The 16,753-nt window shown below is 32.7% G+C and overlaps 1 protein-coding gene across 1 annotated transcript in view; it reads left to right on the top strand.

Annotated features, from left to right (window-relative positions):
• Positions 1 to 16,753, top strand: part of LOC118204854 (DNA repair protein SWI5 homolog) — a 36,032-nt gene that overhangs the window by 6,736 nt on the left and 12,543 nt on the right. Inside the window, exon 2 of the mRNA XM_085813599.1 lies at positions 13,089 to 13,167. Coding sequence (XP_085669725.1) covers positions 13,089 to 13,167 — 79 coding nt within the window. The remainder of the gene's footprint in view (positions 1 to 13,088; positions 13,168 to 16,753) is intronic.

The following is a 16,753-nucleotide window of genomic DNA, read 5'->3' as shown; positions in this document are numbered from 1 at the left end:
ATGCTCAAAGGTCGAGACTTTATCATTTTTACTGTTCAAAAGCCTCTTATCTGCACCTTCAAGCAAAATCCAGAGAAGTGCAGCCTACGCCAGTGGCATCAACTTGATTTCTTTTTTCAGTTTAGCACAGACATTCGTCATACCAGTGGTGTAAATAATACAGTTGCAGATGCATTATCCAGAATCGAGATAAACAACATCTCAAATTCCTCATTTCTTGATTTTGAAGCCTTTGGCCATGCTCAAAAAGCTGGTGATTTACAAAATCTGCAAAACACCAATCATTACTGGACGTGAAGTCCATGCCCAGCCCATTGTGAACAACAGAATTCATATGTGATGTATCAACTCTTGTGCCAGCATCTTTTTGTAAAATAGTGTTCGACCATTTTCACAACCTCTAGTATCCAAGAATAACGGGATCCTGCAAGTTAATTTCTGCTCACTATGTACGACCCAATATGAAATGGGTAAAAATTTGTGATGAATGCCAGCGATCCAAAGTTCACAGGCGGTGCATTTGTTACACCAGATGCAAGGTTTTCCCATCTGCATGGGGATTTAATAGGATCTTTGCCTCCTTCTGAGGGCAAAATATACTGCCTCACAATCGTCGACAGGTTTACCAGATGGCCAGAAGTGATACCGATTGCTGATGTGACAGTAGCAACAGTATGCAGAGCTTTGTTCAAAAGAGGGATAACCCACTTTGGATGCCGTTCTACCGTCACCACAGATCAAGGTTGCCAATTTGAGTCCTTTCTGTTCAGTGAGCTCACACAAATTATGGAAACAATAAGGATTCACACTATAGTCTTTCATCTCCAAGCAAATGGCTTGGTAGAACATCTTCACAGAATCTTAAAAAATTCTTTAAAAGCCCGTGAAAACCCCAGATGGACTGAATCATTATCAACAGTTTTCCTTGGCATTCGAGCTGCTGTTAAAACTGACATACAAGCATCAAGTGCTGATCTTCTGTATGGAACTTCACTAACACTTCCAGCAGATTTATTTTCTCAAAGTGTCCAAAATGCAACTCCATCATATGAGTATGTGCAGAAACTCCAGACACAAATGCAGCAGTTAAAGCCATTTACCAAGCAAAATCACCAAACAAAAATCTTTGTGCACCTAGAATTGAAAAAGTGTACACGTTTTCCTTCGTACGAACAAAATAACACCACCCATCACTCAACCATATCAGGTCCCCACAAAGTCATAAGTCGAAGTGACAAAGTATTAAAAATATCCATAAATGGCAGGCAAAGCAGTGTTTCCATAGATAGAGTGAAACCTGCATTCATATATAATGATGAAGTACAACAAATTCCTGATGAGTACGAATCTAAAGTCCCAGACAACACTAATGGAAACTCTGTCAGCCATTCCAAAACCACAAAATCTGGACTAGTTGTGAAATTTTGCAAGAGACTCATCACAGAAATTGGTTAACTTACTCATAATTCCTCATGAGTTATTTCTTTTTCAATGTTCATCACATCACGTTTATTCTCTACAAATTTCAGAATTGAAAAAACTCTTATTTTCATTTATTTATTTCGATTATATTAAATCTTTATTACTTTATTTTGTTTTCTATTTTTATTTAATTTCATGTATGTAAGTGATTGCAGCAACAGACAAACCAGCATTCAAATTCCCTCTTGTTTATGCTAGTTTTGTGTAAATACTGTGGTTCTGTCACTTTGTATGTTCACTGGGGGAATACTCTTGTTGTGGTTTATTCTATTTGAAAAAGCCTTTAAAAAAAATCCTACCAATTTAAACCCAGCACAGCCGAGAGATGGCAGCACCTGATTACAGAGTACAAATTTTCTCTTCTAAGATCCTCATAAAGAAGGGCAGTCAGTTGTCAAATGCTCGGGAATACACACGTGTGTAGCTTAGAAGTGCAGATGAAATAAATGTTAAGTTTGAAATTTTTGCAACTAATTTGATCTTCATAATTAATTAACGTCGATTCCTACGTCATTCATTCTAGCCTCTGCTGAGAAAGCAGACGAATCTGCAACTACTTTTACTTGTATATATGTGTGGTTTTAACATGCCAGCCTAGAACATTTTATTTTACTTTAAACCTAATGTAATTCTTGCTCACAATGTCTCCAAGTAATTCTGGTCATATTTTCTTTTTTAATCAAAATAATTTTTCATCAGACTGAAAAAATCATCAAGAATTCTCATAGATTAAAAACAGAGTAATAAAATAATGTACCATCTACAGCTTTTAGTTTTTTATTTCTTAGACCATGCCACTAAAATGCTCTTTTAAACTATGGAAATAAATACAAATAAGTAAGAATTTGATTCCATCACATTTAAATTCCTTCCAATTTTACAAAACGAAAGTAGGCAGGGCTTTTAAAGAGTGGTTTTTATGAATCATGCAGAAGTATATATGAATTTATGTATATTTACTAAAGAAATATTGATTATATTATCTCCTAATGTAAATTTAGTAGAATGTATCAAAATGAGGTAACCCAGAAGTATGAAATTTAAAAGGAACTTGAATGTAAATCATGAAAAAAATTTTTTTTCAAGGGGACCTGAATTTAAATCATGAAAAAGATTTTGAAAGATATTTGAATTTAAATCATGAATAACAAAAATTCAAACTTTGAAACAGAAAATTAATATACCAAGTAATTATCATCATTGATCGGAAAATAGTTGACTTTTCAAGGGGACCAAACCAACTCCCGTTCAGTGAACAATAATTAATAAATGCAAATGTGTTTTGTCTTTTACTCAAGTGAGAATGAAGATGACAAACTGGCAAATTTAGCTAAGACCAAAATTGTAGTTCCGTTAAGTTATTGGATTTTTAGAAAACTTGAGACATTAAAGCCAAATTAGAGTACCAAGAACTCATTCTGAATGTAGCATTTTCGCTAAGACAATAGATTCTTTAGAAATTTACAGTGAATAGCCAAATTATGTAGTAAAAATTACATGATACTTGAGTAAAGTGTCCCCCGACACCCTCGCTTTCATGCATGTTAATTCAAAACTATTTTTATAAAAATAATAAACAGTAGTAATTTTAACTGGATTTATGAGCACATTTCTACTGCACTTAAACCCATCAACTTTCAAAGTACATTAAATTGGTCACAACTACTGTCTGATACAGTCAAAAGTCGTTAATCCGGACTCGTCGGGACTTCGGCGATTCCAGATTATCGATTTTTTCGGATTATAGATCATCAGTTTAAATCTCGTAAGATGGCATGCAAAAATTCTAAAATTAAAAATATGAAACCGTAATTTATGAAATAAAGAACAATTATGATCTAAAGGGTATCAAAATTAAAAAAAAAAAAAAAAAAGCTTAATATTTATTTGTTTAATTTATTAAACATTTCTTTCAATGTAAGTTATTTCAGTTGCTTCATTTTATGTGATAATACTTTCTCTTTAATTCTATAAACAGACATAATTTCTTGTTCAGTTACTGTTCAAGTCCCGTAATTGCTGTGCCAAGAATACCGACTAACTTGTCAATCGAAATTTTTTCGTTTTCACTAACCTCTCTGTCACATTCTTCACGTCTTTATCCATTTTTTGCAGCAATTCCACTTTTTGTTTGATGGACATCGAAACATACTTTCGTTTTGTAGATCCTTTGGGAGCTCCAGCATTGGAAATTCTATTTGACATAATCGAAAGTTCAAGTTTACTTTTATAAAATTGCTCTTACAGTCTGCAAAAAATAATAAGCCGGATCCAATTCGAAGATTAAGGAACAATGCAATCATCAACATTAACTGAAATAGATAATTAGATAATTTTAGCTTATACCCTCCGTTATACATAAAACGCGGACGCGAAAACGTATTCTGCACTTGCGCACACGCATATGCGCAGTCGTAAAGGTCTTACGCGCACGCGTAAACGCCTGTGCGCATGTGTCGACGCGGCGCATGCGCAGAAAGTTTTTAGCTTTGAGGTCCGGATTATAGATCATTCCAGATTATGGGTGTCCGAATTAACGACTTTTGACTGTATTAAAAATTAAAAAAAATAAAAATAAAAATAAAGCACTTTTTACCATTACCAAAATAGATAAAGCAAAAAATTTTAGCATTATATGAAAAAAATTCTACGTAACAATTATCAATAAAGAACTTTTCAACGCAACTCCTTATCAATTAACAAACAGTACAGAAATATCTATAATTAACAGAATTAAAACTTTTCATAAAAAAACTAAATAGCTCTTTAAATCCAAAATAAAACAGATTTACTAATGTATATGCTCTTCCCAAATTCCATAAAGCACAATTAAAATTCAGATTCATAGCATAGGAACTAATAACTATAAGAAAAAGTGTACACTATTATTTTGCACTTCAGCTTAAAAAAATTTGTAAAATTTTTTTCAACGATTGTAACACTAATCATAAATATTGCTGGATCATCCAAAATAACACTCCTGTCATTAATGCCATTCAGACTATCGACATACAAAACATTAACTGCTATTACTTTGAAAACTTATGTACCTCACTTCGTTTAGAAGAAATCTATATTAGTCTACTAGATCTGCCTATAAGGTTCCCTGTTATGCTCACTATTATGAACTTTAGTAAATGGAAAACCTACCTTAATGCACCATTTTTCATAACTACATTAAATTTCAAAATCAACTTTTTTTAAGCAAGTCTGAGGACTTCCAATGGGTGAACATTCAAGTACTTCTGTCTCTAATCTCTTTATTTATCAAAGAATTTACCTTCCAAAAAAATTTACAACAGCAAGAATTAAATTACTACACACACACTGACAGATATATAGATGATCTAATATTGATTGATGAAGCAATATTAATATGAATATAACATGGCGTAGTCGTGTGGAGTAGTATTACAACTAATTGCCAGGCAATCCCTTTGGTTGTTTTTCCTCTCAGCATACGCAAGATGGAATTTTGTCGGCCACCACAAGGCCTAAGTTTCGACAGCAATGTGGCTGAAAACTGACGCAGATTCAAGCTGCTGTTCCAGATTTATATGAAAGCGCCAGGAAATATGTCAAAAGATTCAAATGTGAAAAACTTGTAAAATCTTGCGAATTTGATGTGCAGAGTGACTCTTGTATGTGATCGCATTGCCCTTGGAGTATCAGATGCCAGTTTACAGGAGAGGATGTTGCCAGAAAATAATCCGAGTTTGGAAAAAGCAATTGAATTAGGGAAAGCAGCTGAATTGAGCAAAGTTCGTGCTCAAATGTTAAGAGAACACAATGTTGACAGTGTAACAAGAGGGAAAGCGATGCACCATCAGGCAGGAGGAGCCAATGCAGCTGTAGCAGTGAGAAAGCGCAGAGGATGGCATGATAATGCTTCAAAAATACTGAGATGTTTTTGTGTAAAAAATGCAACAGACATCACGTTAATGGAATATGGAAAAAAATGCTTTAATTGTGGCAAACTAAGTCACTTTTCGACTGTGTGCAGACTGAAGCACGTCCAAAATGTTTCTCAGCATGATAATGCAGATTTATATAGTGAATCTGATGATGAATACTTCGTGAATTCCATAAATGTTCAAAAACTAAAAGTGTGTGCTCAACATCGTCTACAAAAAAGTGGACTAAAACTATAATTGTTGAAGGGACAGCTGTGTCTTTTAAGTTGGACACAGGATCTGAAGTGAATGTTTTGCCTGTGAAAATTTATGAAACACTGAGTGCTAAAAACTGTAATCTTATTTTAAACAAGTGTAATGTTATATTAGAAGCATTTGGGGGATCCAAGGTTAACCTGATGGGCCATTAATGTTACCATGTTCCTCAGATGGTGAGGATCATACTCTAGAGTTTTTAATTGTTTCTAGCAAGCATATACATCCATTATTAGGAACTGATGCATGTGTTAACCTTAATTTGATTCAGTTTATAAATAAGATTGGAATATCAAATAAAGGTAAGTTGAATCAGTATACAACTATTTTACCTCTATCTAAAGATCAATTTATTATTAATAATTCAGAAGTGTTTGAAGGTGTGAGGAAATTTAATGGATTGTGTAAAATTATAGTAGATGATCAGATAGCTCCTGTAGTGAGACCATCATGCAGAGTACCACTTAGTTTAAAACCTAAACTTGAATTAAAATTAAATGAATTATAGAGACGGCATTATTGCAAAAGTTGATAAACCTCTGAACTGGGTTAGCAATTTAGTAATAATTGAAAAAGCTAATGGATCCTTAAGAATATGCCTTGATCCTCAAGATCTTAACAAAGCTATAAAAAGAGAACATGTGTTGATTCCAACAATTGAGGAGATTTTACCAAAGCTATGTAATAAATCAATTTACTCTGTTCTGGACTTAAAGGATGGGTTTTTTCAAATACCATTTGATAGGAGAGCAGTGATCTTTATACTTTTAGCTCACCATTTAGATGCTATAAATTCTTAAGGCTTCTAATGGGTATTTCCTGTGCACCTGAAATTTTTCAGAAACGCAATCTTGAAAATTTTGGTAATATACCAGGAGTATTGATCTATTTTGATGACATCCTCATTGCCGCTAGCACCGTACAAGAACATGATAAAATTTTAGCAGAGGTCATCAACAGAGCTAAAAAATTCAATATTAAATTCAACAAGCAAAAACTTCAGTATAGGGTTAGTGAGGTTAAATATTTAGGTCATTTGTTTATTGTATCAGGCATGCAAAACCTCAGAATAAACATGAACTACAGTGTGTTTTGGGGATGTGTAATTATTTGAGGAAAATTGAACCACATTTTTCAGAGAAAACAGCCATATTAAGGGAACTTTTGAAAAACAAAGTAGAATGGTAGTGATTACAGCTATATTCTAAAGCATTCACGGAATTAAAAAAATTAATTTGCAACGCACCTGTGTTAGGAATATTTGATAGCAGTAAATCTATCACTATACAGGCAGATAGTTCTAAAGATGGGCTAGGTTGCTGCTTATTGCAGAATGGGCAACCAATTGCGTTTTCGTCTAGGAGTAATGCAGAAAACTATGCTCAGATTGAGAAAGAATTCCTTAGTATTTTATTTCCTGTTAATAAATTTCACTATTACATTTATGGTAGAGAGGTAGAAGTGCTTACTGAATTTCAGAATTTCAGAAAGCTGCATTAGAAGATGAAAAGGATTAATGTTAGTAAAAGATTATTGGCAAAATGGATGGCCTTTAAGTGTTGATAAAGTTCCTAAAGAAGCAAGATCTTATTTTAAATTTAAAAATGAGTTGAGTGTTGAACAAGATTTAGTTTTTTTTAAATAATCGAATTGTAGTACCTGTTGCATTAAGGAAGTGTATGTTGACATTATTGCATAAAGCTCACTGTGGGGTTGAAAAATCAAAAGCTAGGGCTTGACAAGTACTATTTTGGCCAGGAATCAACAGTGACATTGAAAATATGATTTCTAAATGCCTAATTTGTGATAGGTTCAGGCCTCAAACAGTAAGAGAACCTCTTGTTTCTCATGAAATTCCCAGTTTACCTTATGAAAAGGTTGGTGCTGATATCTGTGAGTATGCCAGGAAAAGTTATCTAGTAATAGGCTGTTACTTAACTAAATGGGTAGACATAATTCCTCTAAAAAATAAAAGTGCAGTGGAAGTTACCAGTAAATTGAAATCGATATTTGCAACACATGAAATACCTAAAACTTTAATTTGTGATAATGTACCATTTAATAGTTGGAAAATGAAGAGTTTTGCAAGGGATTGGGGATTTGAAATAATCACTAGCAGTCCTTGATATCCTAAATCTAATGGATTTGCAGAGAAGTTGGTAGGTATAGCTAAGAGTTTATTTAGAAAAGCAGGATTAGAGAAATTAAATGAGGCTTTACTGGAATATAGAAATACTCCAATTTCAGGTATAAATTTATCACCAAGTCAAATGCTATTAAGTAGGAGTTTAAGAACACGATTACCAGTTACACAAACCAACTGCAAAAAATCAATATAGAGAAAAGGTGAGGAGTAAGCAGAAACAGGCTAAAATCTATTATGATAAGCATGCAAGGGAAAAACCTGAATTTATTCCTGGGGAAAAGGTAATATTGAATGGGAAAATAAATGGGAGCCTGCTATAGTTTTAAAAAAGCATTCAACTCCTAGATCATATTGGATTAGAACAAAAGATAATAGGGTAATTAGACAGAATAAACTCCATTTAAGAAAAACTAAAAATCAGAAGAATTTAGGGACATTAGACTTTTATGATCTATCTAATGAGAATGAGGATTGAACATCCGGAAATACATAATGATCCTCACCATCAAGATACTAGCAATGATATTAATCGTGATTGTGTATATAAAACAAGAAGTGGTCGTAATGTATATCGACCATCCAAATATGATAATTATGTAATGCATTGATTCCTATGACTCTCCCAAAGAGGGGAGATGTTACATATATGTGGCAACACACTAGTTGCTGGTCAAATTGAAGTAATTGTCAGTTGATATTGGTTTGTAATAAACGATGTGCTATGTGAACCTGTTGTAATGTCACTTAATTATTGATCAAGCAATATTAATATTAATATAATGTTATTGCATTTAATAATTTTAATAAGATTGAAAACTCCGAGATTTATCCAGAATGTCTTACACTTAATAAAACTAATCATTCACAAAATATCATCTACTATCTTGATCTTCAAGTAATTAATTACAAAAAAAAAATTTACTGTTTGACAAAACAAGAAACTTCAATTTCAATACTAAGAAATTAATAAACTGGACTTTCAACATCTCCAAAAAAGTTATTTGTAATACTATCTTAAATCAAATACAACATATTAAAAATATTTGCACAGATACGATAGATCTACAATGCGAAATTAGGCTCATTAAAATTCTCAAAAATAATCTAATACCTAATCGATTTATTACCCATTGTTTTAATAGGTTTAGTTTTGGTTTTATTAGATTATGGCAAAGCACTCGAGGGCTATCTGCCTTAAGAAAGGGATGCCTTCATGGAGGACTTTCTAAGGAAAATTCGCTTGTATACACGTTACATATGGGGAAAACCACGAAAACGTCCATGCAGCCAGCCCGTTCGCGGGATTCGAACCTCGGACCGAACTACCAGTGTTTAGCAATGTTACTGCTCAGCCGCTGGTAGGCCCCATTGTTTTAATAGAGCAGACGTTAAATACTCTCTCTAAGTCATTTAACTGATCCTTTTTTTCACAGGCATATCTGTCTTCCCCTCCAGACAGGTGATAGTTTGCGACTCTCTTGAATTTGAATGGTTTTTATTGCCCCGTTGTGACTCAGAACTATGAAAAGGAGGTATCTTCTTCCGGTTTCACGTACATTTTCATACTCTTCTAGCATTTCTGCTAATTTATCTGGAGTTGTTGTCTTCGACCATTCGTCAATAAAATGCTCCCACACTTCAACATTTACACGACGTTTCATTTGGTCTGTTATCATGAGATCTTTTAAAAGTTCAAAATCTCTAACTTCCAAACCTGTAATCCATTCTTCAAAATAATTCCTTAATTCAAAAGCTAAATTTCTCCAAGTGGTTTGAGTGTCTTTCTGAGATTGTAAAAATTTGATGCGAAATTTTTCTGGACTAATCTTAAACCTTTTAAGTGGTATCCCTTTTATATAAGCATAGTCATAAGCCTGCTGCTCTGGTTCTTGCATAATCAGCTGAACTATGTTAGTTGTCAACATTGTCAATAAAACAGAAACCCATTCTGATTGGTGAAGATTCGCATGCTTTGCCTGACGCTCAAACATAACTAGATACAAACTAATATCTTTCTCTTAAATATAAAATTTTGCAATCATTTTTTTCAGATCATAACGGCTTTTTTTAAGTCCATTTTCTTCCTTCCCACCATTTACAGAGTCATTTCCGTTAGCGGCTAGTAATCTTAATTTTGATAATTCAAATTCCATTTCTTCTCTCCTAATTCTATCCTGCCTCTCTGCTTCTTCTCTCCTAATTCTTTCCTGCCTCTCTGCTTCTTTTCTCCTAATTCTTTCTTGCCTCTCTTCTTCTTCCTTCCTAATTCTTTTTTGCTTCTCTTCTTCCTTCCTAATTCTTTCCTGCTTCTCCCTTTCTTCTCTCCTAATTCTATCCTGTTTTTTTTTTTTTTTTTTTTTTTTTTTTTTCCCCTCTCTCAAGCCTCATTGAAGTGATATTTTCTAAGTGATATTTCTTTCATTAGTTGCTCCTCATAGGATTCATTTCCCTTAATCAGCTGTCTTAAATCCAATATCCTAAGTTCAGGGCTTATTTTTCCCCTAACTCTTTAGCCAAGGTTTTAAGATCCTCTTCCCTAACTTTTGCTAAGAATGCCATGATATAAGCCAAAATTATAATAACAACTGAACAATTTTAGCACCCTCGCACTACCTATCTATAAGATTTAAAAAATATCATTTTCAGAAAGAGAGAGTAAAATTGAACCCTTAATTTTTTTCACAACATATTCTATAGATCTAAACACAAATTCAAAACAATTTACACCATAGTATGCACATTATAATTTGTTACTTGAGAGCTTCAGATTACAAATACCGTTAATGTTTAACAAACTTCAAATTCAGTTGCGTTAACTCAAAAGCTTATGATAAAGCAGAATACTTTCATCAAAATCTGAGATATTTTTTTAGATGCATTCAAAAGTACAATAAATTACACAACACATATGCTCATAATTAAACATTGATTTCGCACACACAGTTAAAATAAGACACTGGGGTTTCTAGCTTCCCCTTTTTACCAGTTCAACATAGAACCAAAAAGAAATGTTCAGTTCTTAAAATAAAATTTTACACCTTACTGAAAATATTAACATTTAAAACATTCAATTTTATAATCTTAAAACAGCACAATGGTAACCTTTTAGATATTAACTATCTATGAACACAGATTTAAACCTAAATTTTATGCTTCTTAATATAAAAATAGACTTAACAACAAGTTTCTTTAAGTTTTACAGAAAACAGTGTTGACTGAACAGTTAATTTACAGAAATACTTAAATTTAACTACTTCACTGCCTCAATTAAAAAAAAAATTCCAAGGTACTTACCCGCCTGGATTTGTAGACTCTTGGCACCTGCACTACTGATGATATTTGACTCTTTTATCACTTATCACACACATCACACAATTTGCCACCAATACGTAGACGCTGATGATTCAGACAGCTATATCACTTTTATCACTACACTACAAATTCACAATAATCTGATGATTTTTGGACAATGACTGTCCTACATACTTCACTGCATCAAAATTTCTCGGGCACAAAGATGATCGCACAAATTATAAAAATTTCTGACAATATCTGGACAGTCTAAATTTAGTAGATCGAAAATCTGGCGCCTGTAACTTTTCCCGGGGATTTGCTAATCTACCTGCTTCAAAGAGCTGTAACCACTTCAACCAGACTGTCGTCTGTAACTTTTTCCATGGATTTCGAATCCACCTGCTTTGAAGAGCTGTAATCACTTAAACCAGACTGTCGTCCATAACCTATTCGTGGAAATTCAGAACCTGATGGTCTGTAATCTCTGCATGGATTTTCTCATCTGCACCACTGCCACCATTTTAATAAAGCTGTAATGTCTGAACACCTGTGTTGGATGAAAGAAAAGAAACAGTTGTCTTTTAAATATTTGTTTAAAAAAACTTAATAAGAATTTCTTGATTAGTAATAAATAACATAATCAACCATTACAGCCAATATTCACACAATGGCCCCTGGATGCAGCCACGACGCAGGATTGCGTCTTCTTCCAAGTCTTTCACTACATAAAAAGCTCACACACAAAGCCCTGTCTTCGTTTTGTTAAAAGTCTATCAGAAATACTTGGAATGGGGTAATTACTAAATCCCTTATGTCCGGAAACCGCACCAGGGGATTTCTGCAACACCCTTGCTCAAAGTTCTAACTGATGATTAGTCTCTGAACAAAAACAGGAAGTTCTTCTCATTAAGCACCTGTGTATCAGAGGTGTGTATATGTTACAACGTATACATTTTAGGTAAATTTGCAGTAAGTTAGAAGAAGCAGACAGACAGCAGTCCAGTTAAACCAAAGTGTCGGAAGCAAGTGCGTTATGTTCAGGATGAAATCCTAATTCAGATTTAGTTAGTTTTGATTCTCAATGCATTTTGATTGGATAGTTAATATTGCTGTAAAATTATTATTGGCTGCTTGAGTTTTAGTTTCATTTACATCAATAGAATTACATAAGAGTCATATGACATAGATTAATCTAGAAATGATGCACCACCTCAGAGAGAGGTTAGTATTTTTAGAATTGAGAAGGGAAATTTACCTTGCTAATTTAATCTGTTATATATTCTTTATTTTTCTTACATACGAGTATATATGTATATAAATTCGGGCTAGGAGGTGCCCATTTTCAATTGCAGTACTACATGTCTTCAAAACTTGGTAGCTTCTTTAAGCTTTTCACTGTAAAGCACACTCTTCATTGCTTAAAAACAGAGAATTCACAAAAAATTAATATGTAAAATTTTAAATATTGTTCTTATATCTATTTTACGTTTTTAAAATCTAGAATTTAAATTTAATTAAATTTACGTTTTTAAATCCACTTTCTTATTGCTATAGACCCATTATTTAGACAGCACTGTCCTATCTTGCACAGTTAGCTAATGTTCAACAGTTCTAATCATGGTCACTTATAGTCCACCTGTGTGAATTTACCATTTGTGTAAAGTCAGTATATTTATTTGTTACTTTAAAACCACTGTCAAGCTCTCTTTTTTTTAATGGTACACAAGCCCTATTTGGATTATTAACATTTTCTGGTTATCTGAATATACATATGCATTGATTAGCATCCGTAATTAAGAATTCACTCTATAGTTTTAGTCTTTTTAATGCTGTCTGTATTATGTTAATAGATCATAATAAACTAAACAGTAATCCCTTATCAAACATTTGTAAAGTTATTTTATTGCTTTTAACGAGTTGTTCAGTTTTGATTGAAATATTATTTTCTGTAAAGGCATGAAATGTCTTTTGATTAGTTTATTGTTTATTTCTTATAGGTTTGTAACACCATCACCATCTTCTTCATACAAAAGTCCTTTGATTAATAAAGTTGCATCACTTGACAACAAATTAAAAGTAATATATTTAAAACTTTTTGTCATCTAAATTGTTTAAAAAATGCAGCATTTGATTATGTATAATATATATATACACAGGGTTCGTAAGGTTCTTAAGAGTCCTTAAAAGTCCTTAATTTCAGCCAAAATTGTCAGAAGGTCCTTAATTTTAATCATCTAAAATTTCTGCCTGTTTTTACTACTGCCATTTTGAGTGTAAATTAGCATTTTGGAGGAATATTTTTGGTGATTCACTGATAATTATGGTTATATTTTTAAATAGGTGAATGGGTTATAATTTGTTCTTATATTTTTAAATAGGTGAATGGGTTATAATTTGTTCCTATTTTTAATACAAATATTGGGATACTCGAGATTCTGGGCAAAAAGTGGAACATAAGCATTTCAAATTTGTTTCATTTTTTCTAATGAAGAGCTCTTAAACAACTGTTTTTTCTTTTATTAAATTTATTTACTTATGTGAGTTCTTTTATTAAACGGTTCTAAGTTTGGCGACGTATCAGCACTTTGGGGGTTTTAAGATCAGTTTCTATAGAAAATCTTTTTCCAAAGATCTGGGAATTTAAAAATTTTTTTTAAAACATTTTAACATTGGAAATAACTAAAATAATGATAACATTTTGAAATTATATTTAAGAAGTAACATTAAAATGAAGCATTTTTATTTTTTGCTGCAATATTATAAAGTGATACAGTCAAAAGTCGTTAATCCGGACTTCGGCGATTCCGGATTATCGATTTTTCCGGATTATAGATCATCAGTTTAAATCTGGTAAGATGGCATGCAGAAATTACAAAATTAAAAATATGAAACCGTAATTTATGAAATAAAGAACAATTATGATCTAAAGGGTATCAAAATTTACAAAAAGGAAAAGCTTAATATTTATTTGTTTACTTTATTAAACATTTCCTTCAATGTAAGTTGCTTCGTTTCATGTGATAATACTTTCTCTTTAATTCTATTAAACAGACATAATTTCTTGTTTAGTTACAAAGTTCCGCTGTTCAAGTCCTATAATTGCTGTGTTGAGAATACCGACTAATTTGTCAATCGAAATGTTTTCGTTTTCAATAACCTCTGGGTCACTTTCTTCACTATCGGAAGCGAATTATAATGACGAGGAACTTGATTTAAATCATATCAAAGACGGAGTACATCGAGATAAAATACTACACTTAGTACGGAATTATAAACCAAATAAAATAAAAACATCTGCCCTGAAGATAAGGATAGTGCTGACAGATTAACTTCCAATCCGCCGCGTGAAATTGATAAACAGATTTCAGATTTCAAAACATACTTTCGCTTTGTAGTAAATATATATCGGAAATTCTATTTGACATAATCGAAAGTTCAAGCTTACTTTTATAAAATTGCTCTAACAGTCTGCAAAAAATAATAAGCGAGATCCAATTCGAAGATTAAGGAACTACGCAATCTGCAACATTAACTGAATTAGATAACTTTAGCTTAGCGTATAACTCCGTTACACATTAAACGCGCATGCGCACAAACATATTCGCAGCCGTAAGGGTCTTACGCGCTCTCGTAAACGCCTGTGCGCATGCGTGAACGCGACGCATGCGCAGAAAGTTTGTAGCTTTGAGGTCCGAATTATAGATCATTCCGGATTATGGGTGTCCGAATTAACGACTTTTGACTGTATTAGTTTCCATTTTGGCGACTTATTGTGCAATATTTTGAATGTGAAAAATAAACAAGGTAATAAAGACCAATTTATGAAATAATTCTTAGCAAAAACAAAATAATTATGTAATTAATTGAAAATGACTTCTTTTTAATTTTTTCATGGTTTTCCCATGCAGTTGTCTCACACCACTTCGTCAGCATCAATTATGCATCATTTTTCCATATAAAATGATTTTACACATTTTTCCTCTTTTTTTTCCCCTTTCCTTAAAATATTTCTGGCATTTCGCTATTGCAGGATTGGTAGGGTTAATTTTTCTTTAGGATTTTAGGCATTGCAACTTGGGAAAAGTAGAAGGATTTGAAGGCAAGATTTATAGACCCAAGTTTCTAGAATATTCTGGAAAAATGTAAGTTCTAAGTTTTTTTTTGAATAAGAGGTTTATTTAAACCTTTATCTGACTTTAAAGTTACGTTCAGACATAGCGATAATTTGCTTCGTGTCTGTCAGGGGTTTTAGAACATTTAACTTTTACCAGATTATGCAAAACCTCATAGGTACATTGTCGAGAGATTGACAAGCTAGGAGATAAAGCAAGCAGAAACTAGTGGGAACATTGTTTTGCATATTAAAACCAATTTCTAATTGTTAGAAAATATGCTTAAACAGAAGGAAATTGATATAAATTAGCCAAAATGTCAGGGAAGGCTTCAAATTAAAATGACACATAAATATTTTGTTGTATGTTGTAGTTACAAAACACAAATATTTTGTGGATTTTAATGCGTAATTAATTATCCTAATATCTTTTAAGAATCAATGTATTTTAAATTACAATCAATGTATTTCACAGTTTAAAATCAATTACTTGTATTTTAAACTGTGAAATGTTATTAGATTGTGATTTTAATGGTATTTTTTTAACAAACAGTTAAAAAATAAAATTTTTATAGTAGCCATGTAAATTTATAATAACTAAAAGTATCTAACTACCTAATTTAATTATTTGAAACTAACTGCTCAGCCTTAAAATTATCTCTGCATATTAAAGCTATTTATTGCCCTTCATTAATCCTTACCATGATTATAAGATACAGCACAAAAATGAGTAAAATTATATAAAGCTTATTCTATGCATCTAGTGACACTTAAAATAATACGAAACAACTTGTCACCTCTGGTGCTTTAGTGGCTTATTGGTACTTTAAACTATATTAACTGGATTAACACCCCAAAAGCTCTATACGAAGTTACGGCACTAGCTACATCAGACATACTGAGCTGACCTAACTTTGAAACCTTGCAAACTGTATATGCATCAGGCTTTCAGGTTTGTTCTGATTATCAGGTCTCTCTCTAGGGAAGCAGCAGCGGTGACAACAGCCAATCTTCTGTTGCGAATCATGTTGATTATGATTTTACTTTTCATTTTAACCTATGCCATTTGACATAAAAATCTACCTACTACAGTCAAAAGTCGTTAATTCGGACACCCATAATCCGGAATGATCTATAATTCGGACCTCAAAGCTACAAACTTTCTGCGCATGCGTCGCGTTCACGCATGCGCACAGGCGTTTACGAGAGCGCGTAAGACCCTTACGGCTGCGAATATGTTTGTGCGCATGCGCGTTTAATGTGTAACGGAGTTATACGCTAAGCTAAAGTTATCTAATTCAGTTAATGTTGCAGATTGCGTTGTTCCTTAATCTTCGAATTGGATCCGGCTTATTATTTTTTGCAGACTGTTAGAGCACTTTTATAAAAGTAAGCTTGAACTTTCGATTATGTCAAATAGAATTTCCGATATATATTTACTACAAAGCGAAAGTATGTTTTGAAATCCGAAATCTGTTTATCAATTTCACGCTGCTCTGCGGCAGAGGGGGGGGGGCGCAGAAACGTCATTATTAGATTATGATAGATTAG

The sequence above is a fragment of the Stegodyphus dumicola genome, chromosome 3, assembly GCF_044657685.1.
Source record: "Stegodyphus dumicola isolate Sdum_Otavi_A_Nest chromosome 3, ASM4465768v1".
Classification (NCBI taxonomy): domain Eukaryota; kingdom Metazoa; phylum Arthropoda; class Arachnida; order Araneae; family Eresidae; genus Stegodyphus; species Stegodyphus dumicola.
Note: the sequence above shows the minus strand (reverse complement) of the source record. Positions and strands in the feature narration are given on the sequence as shown.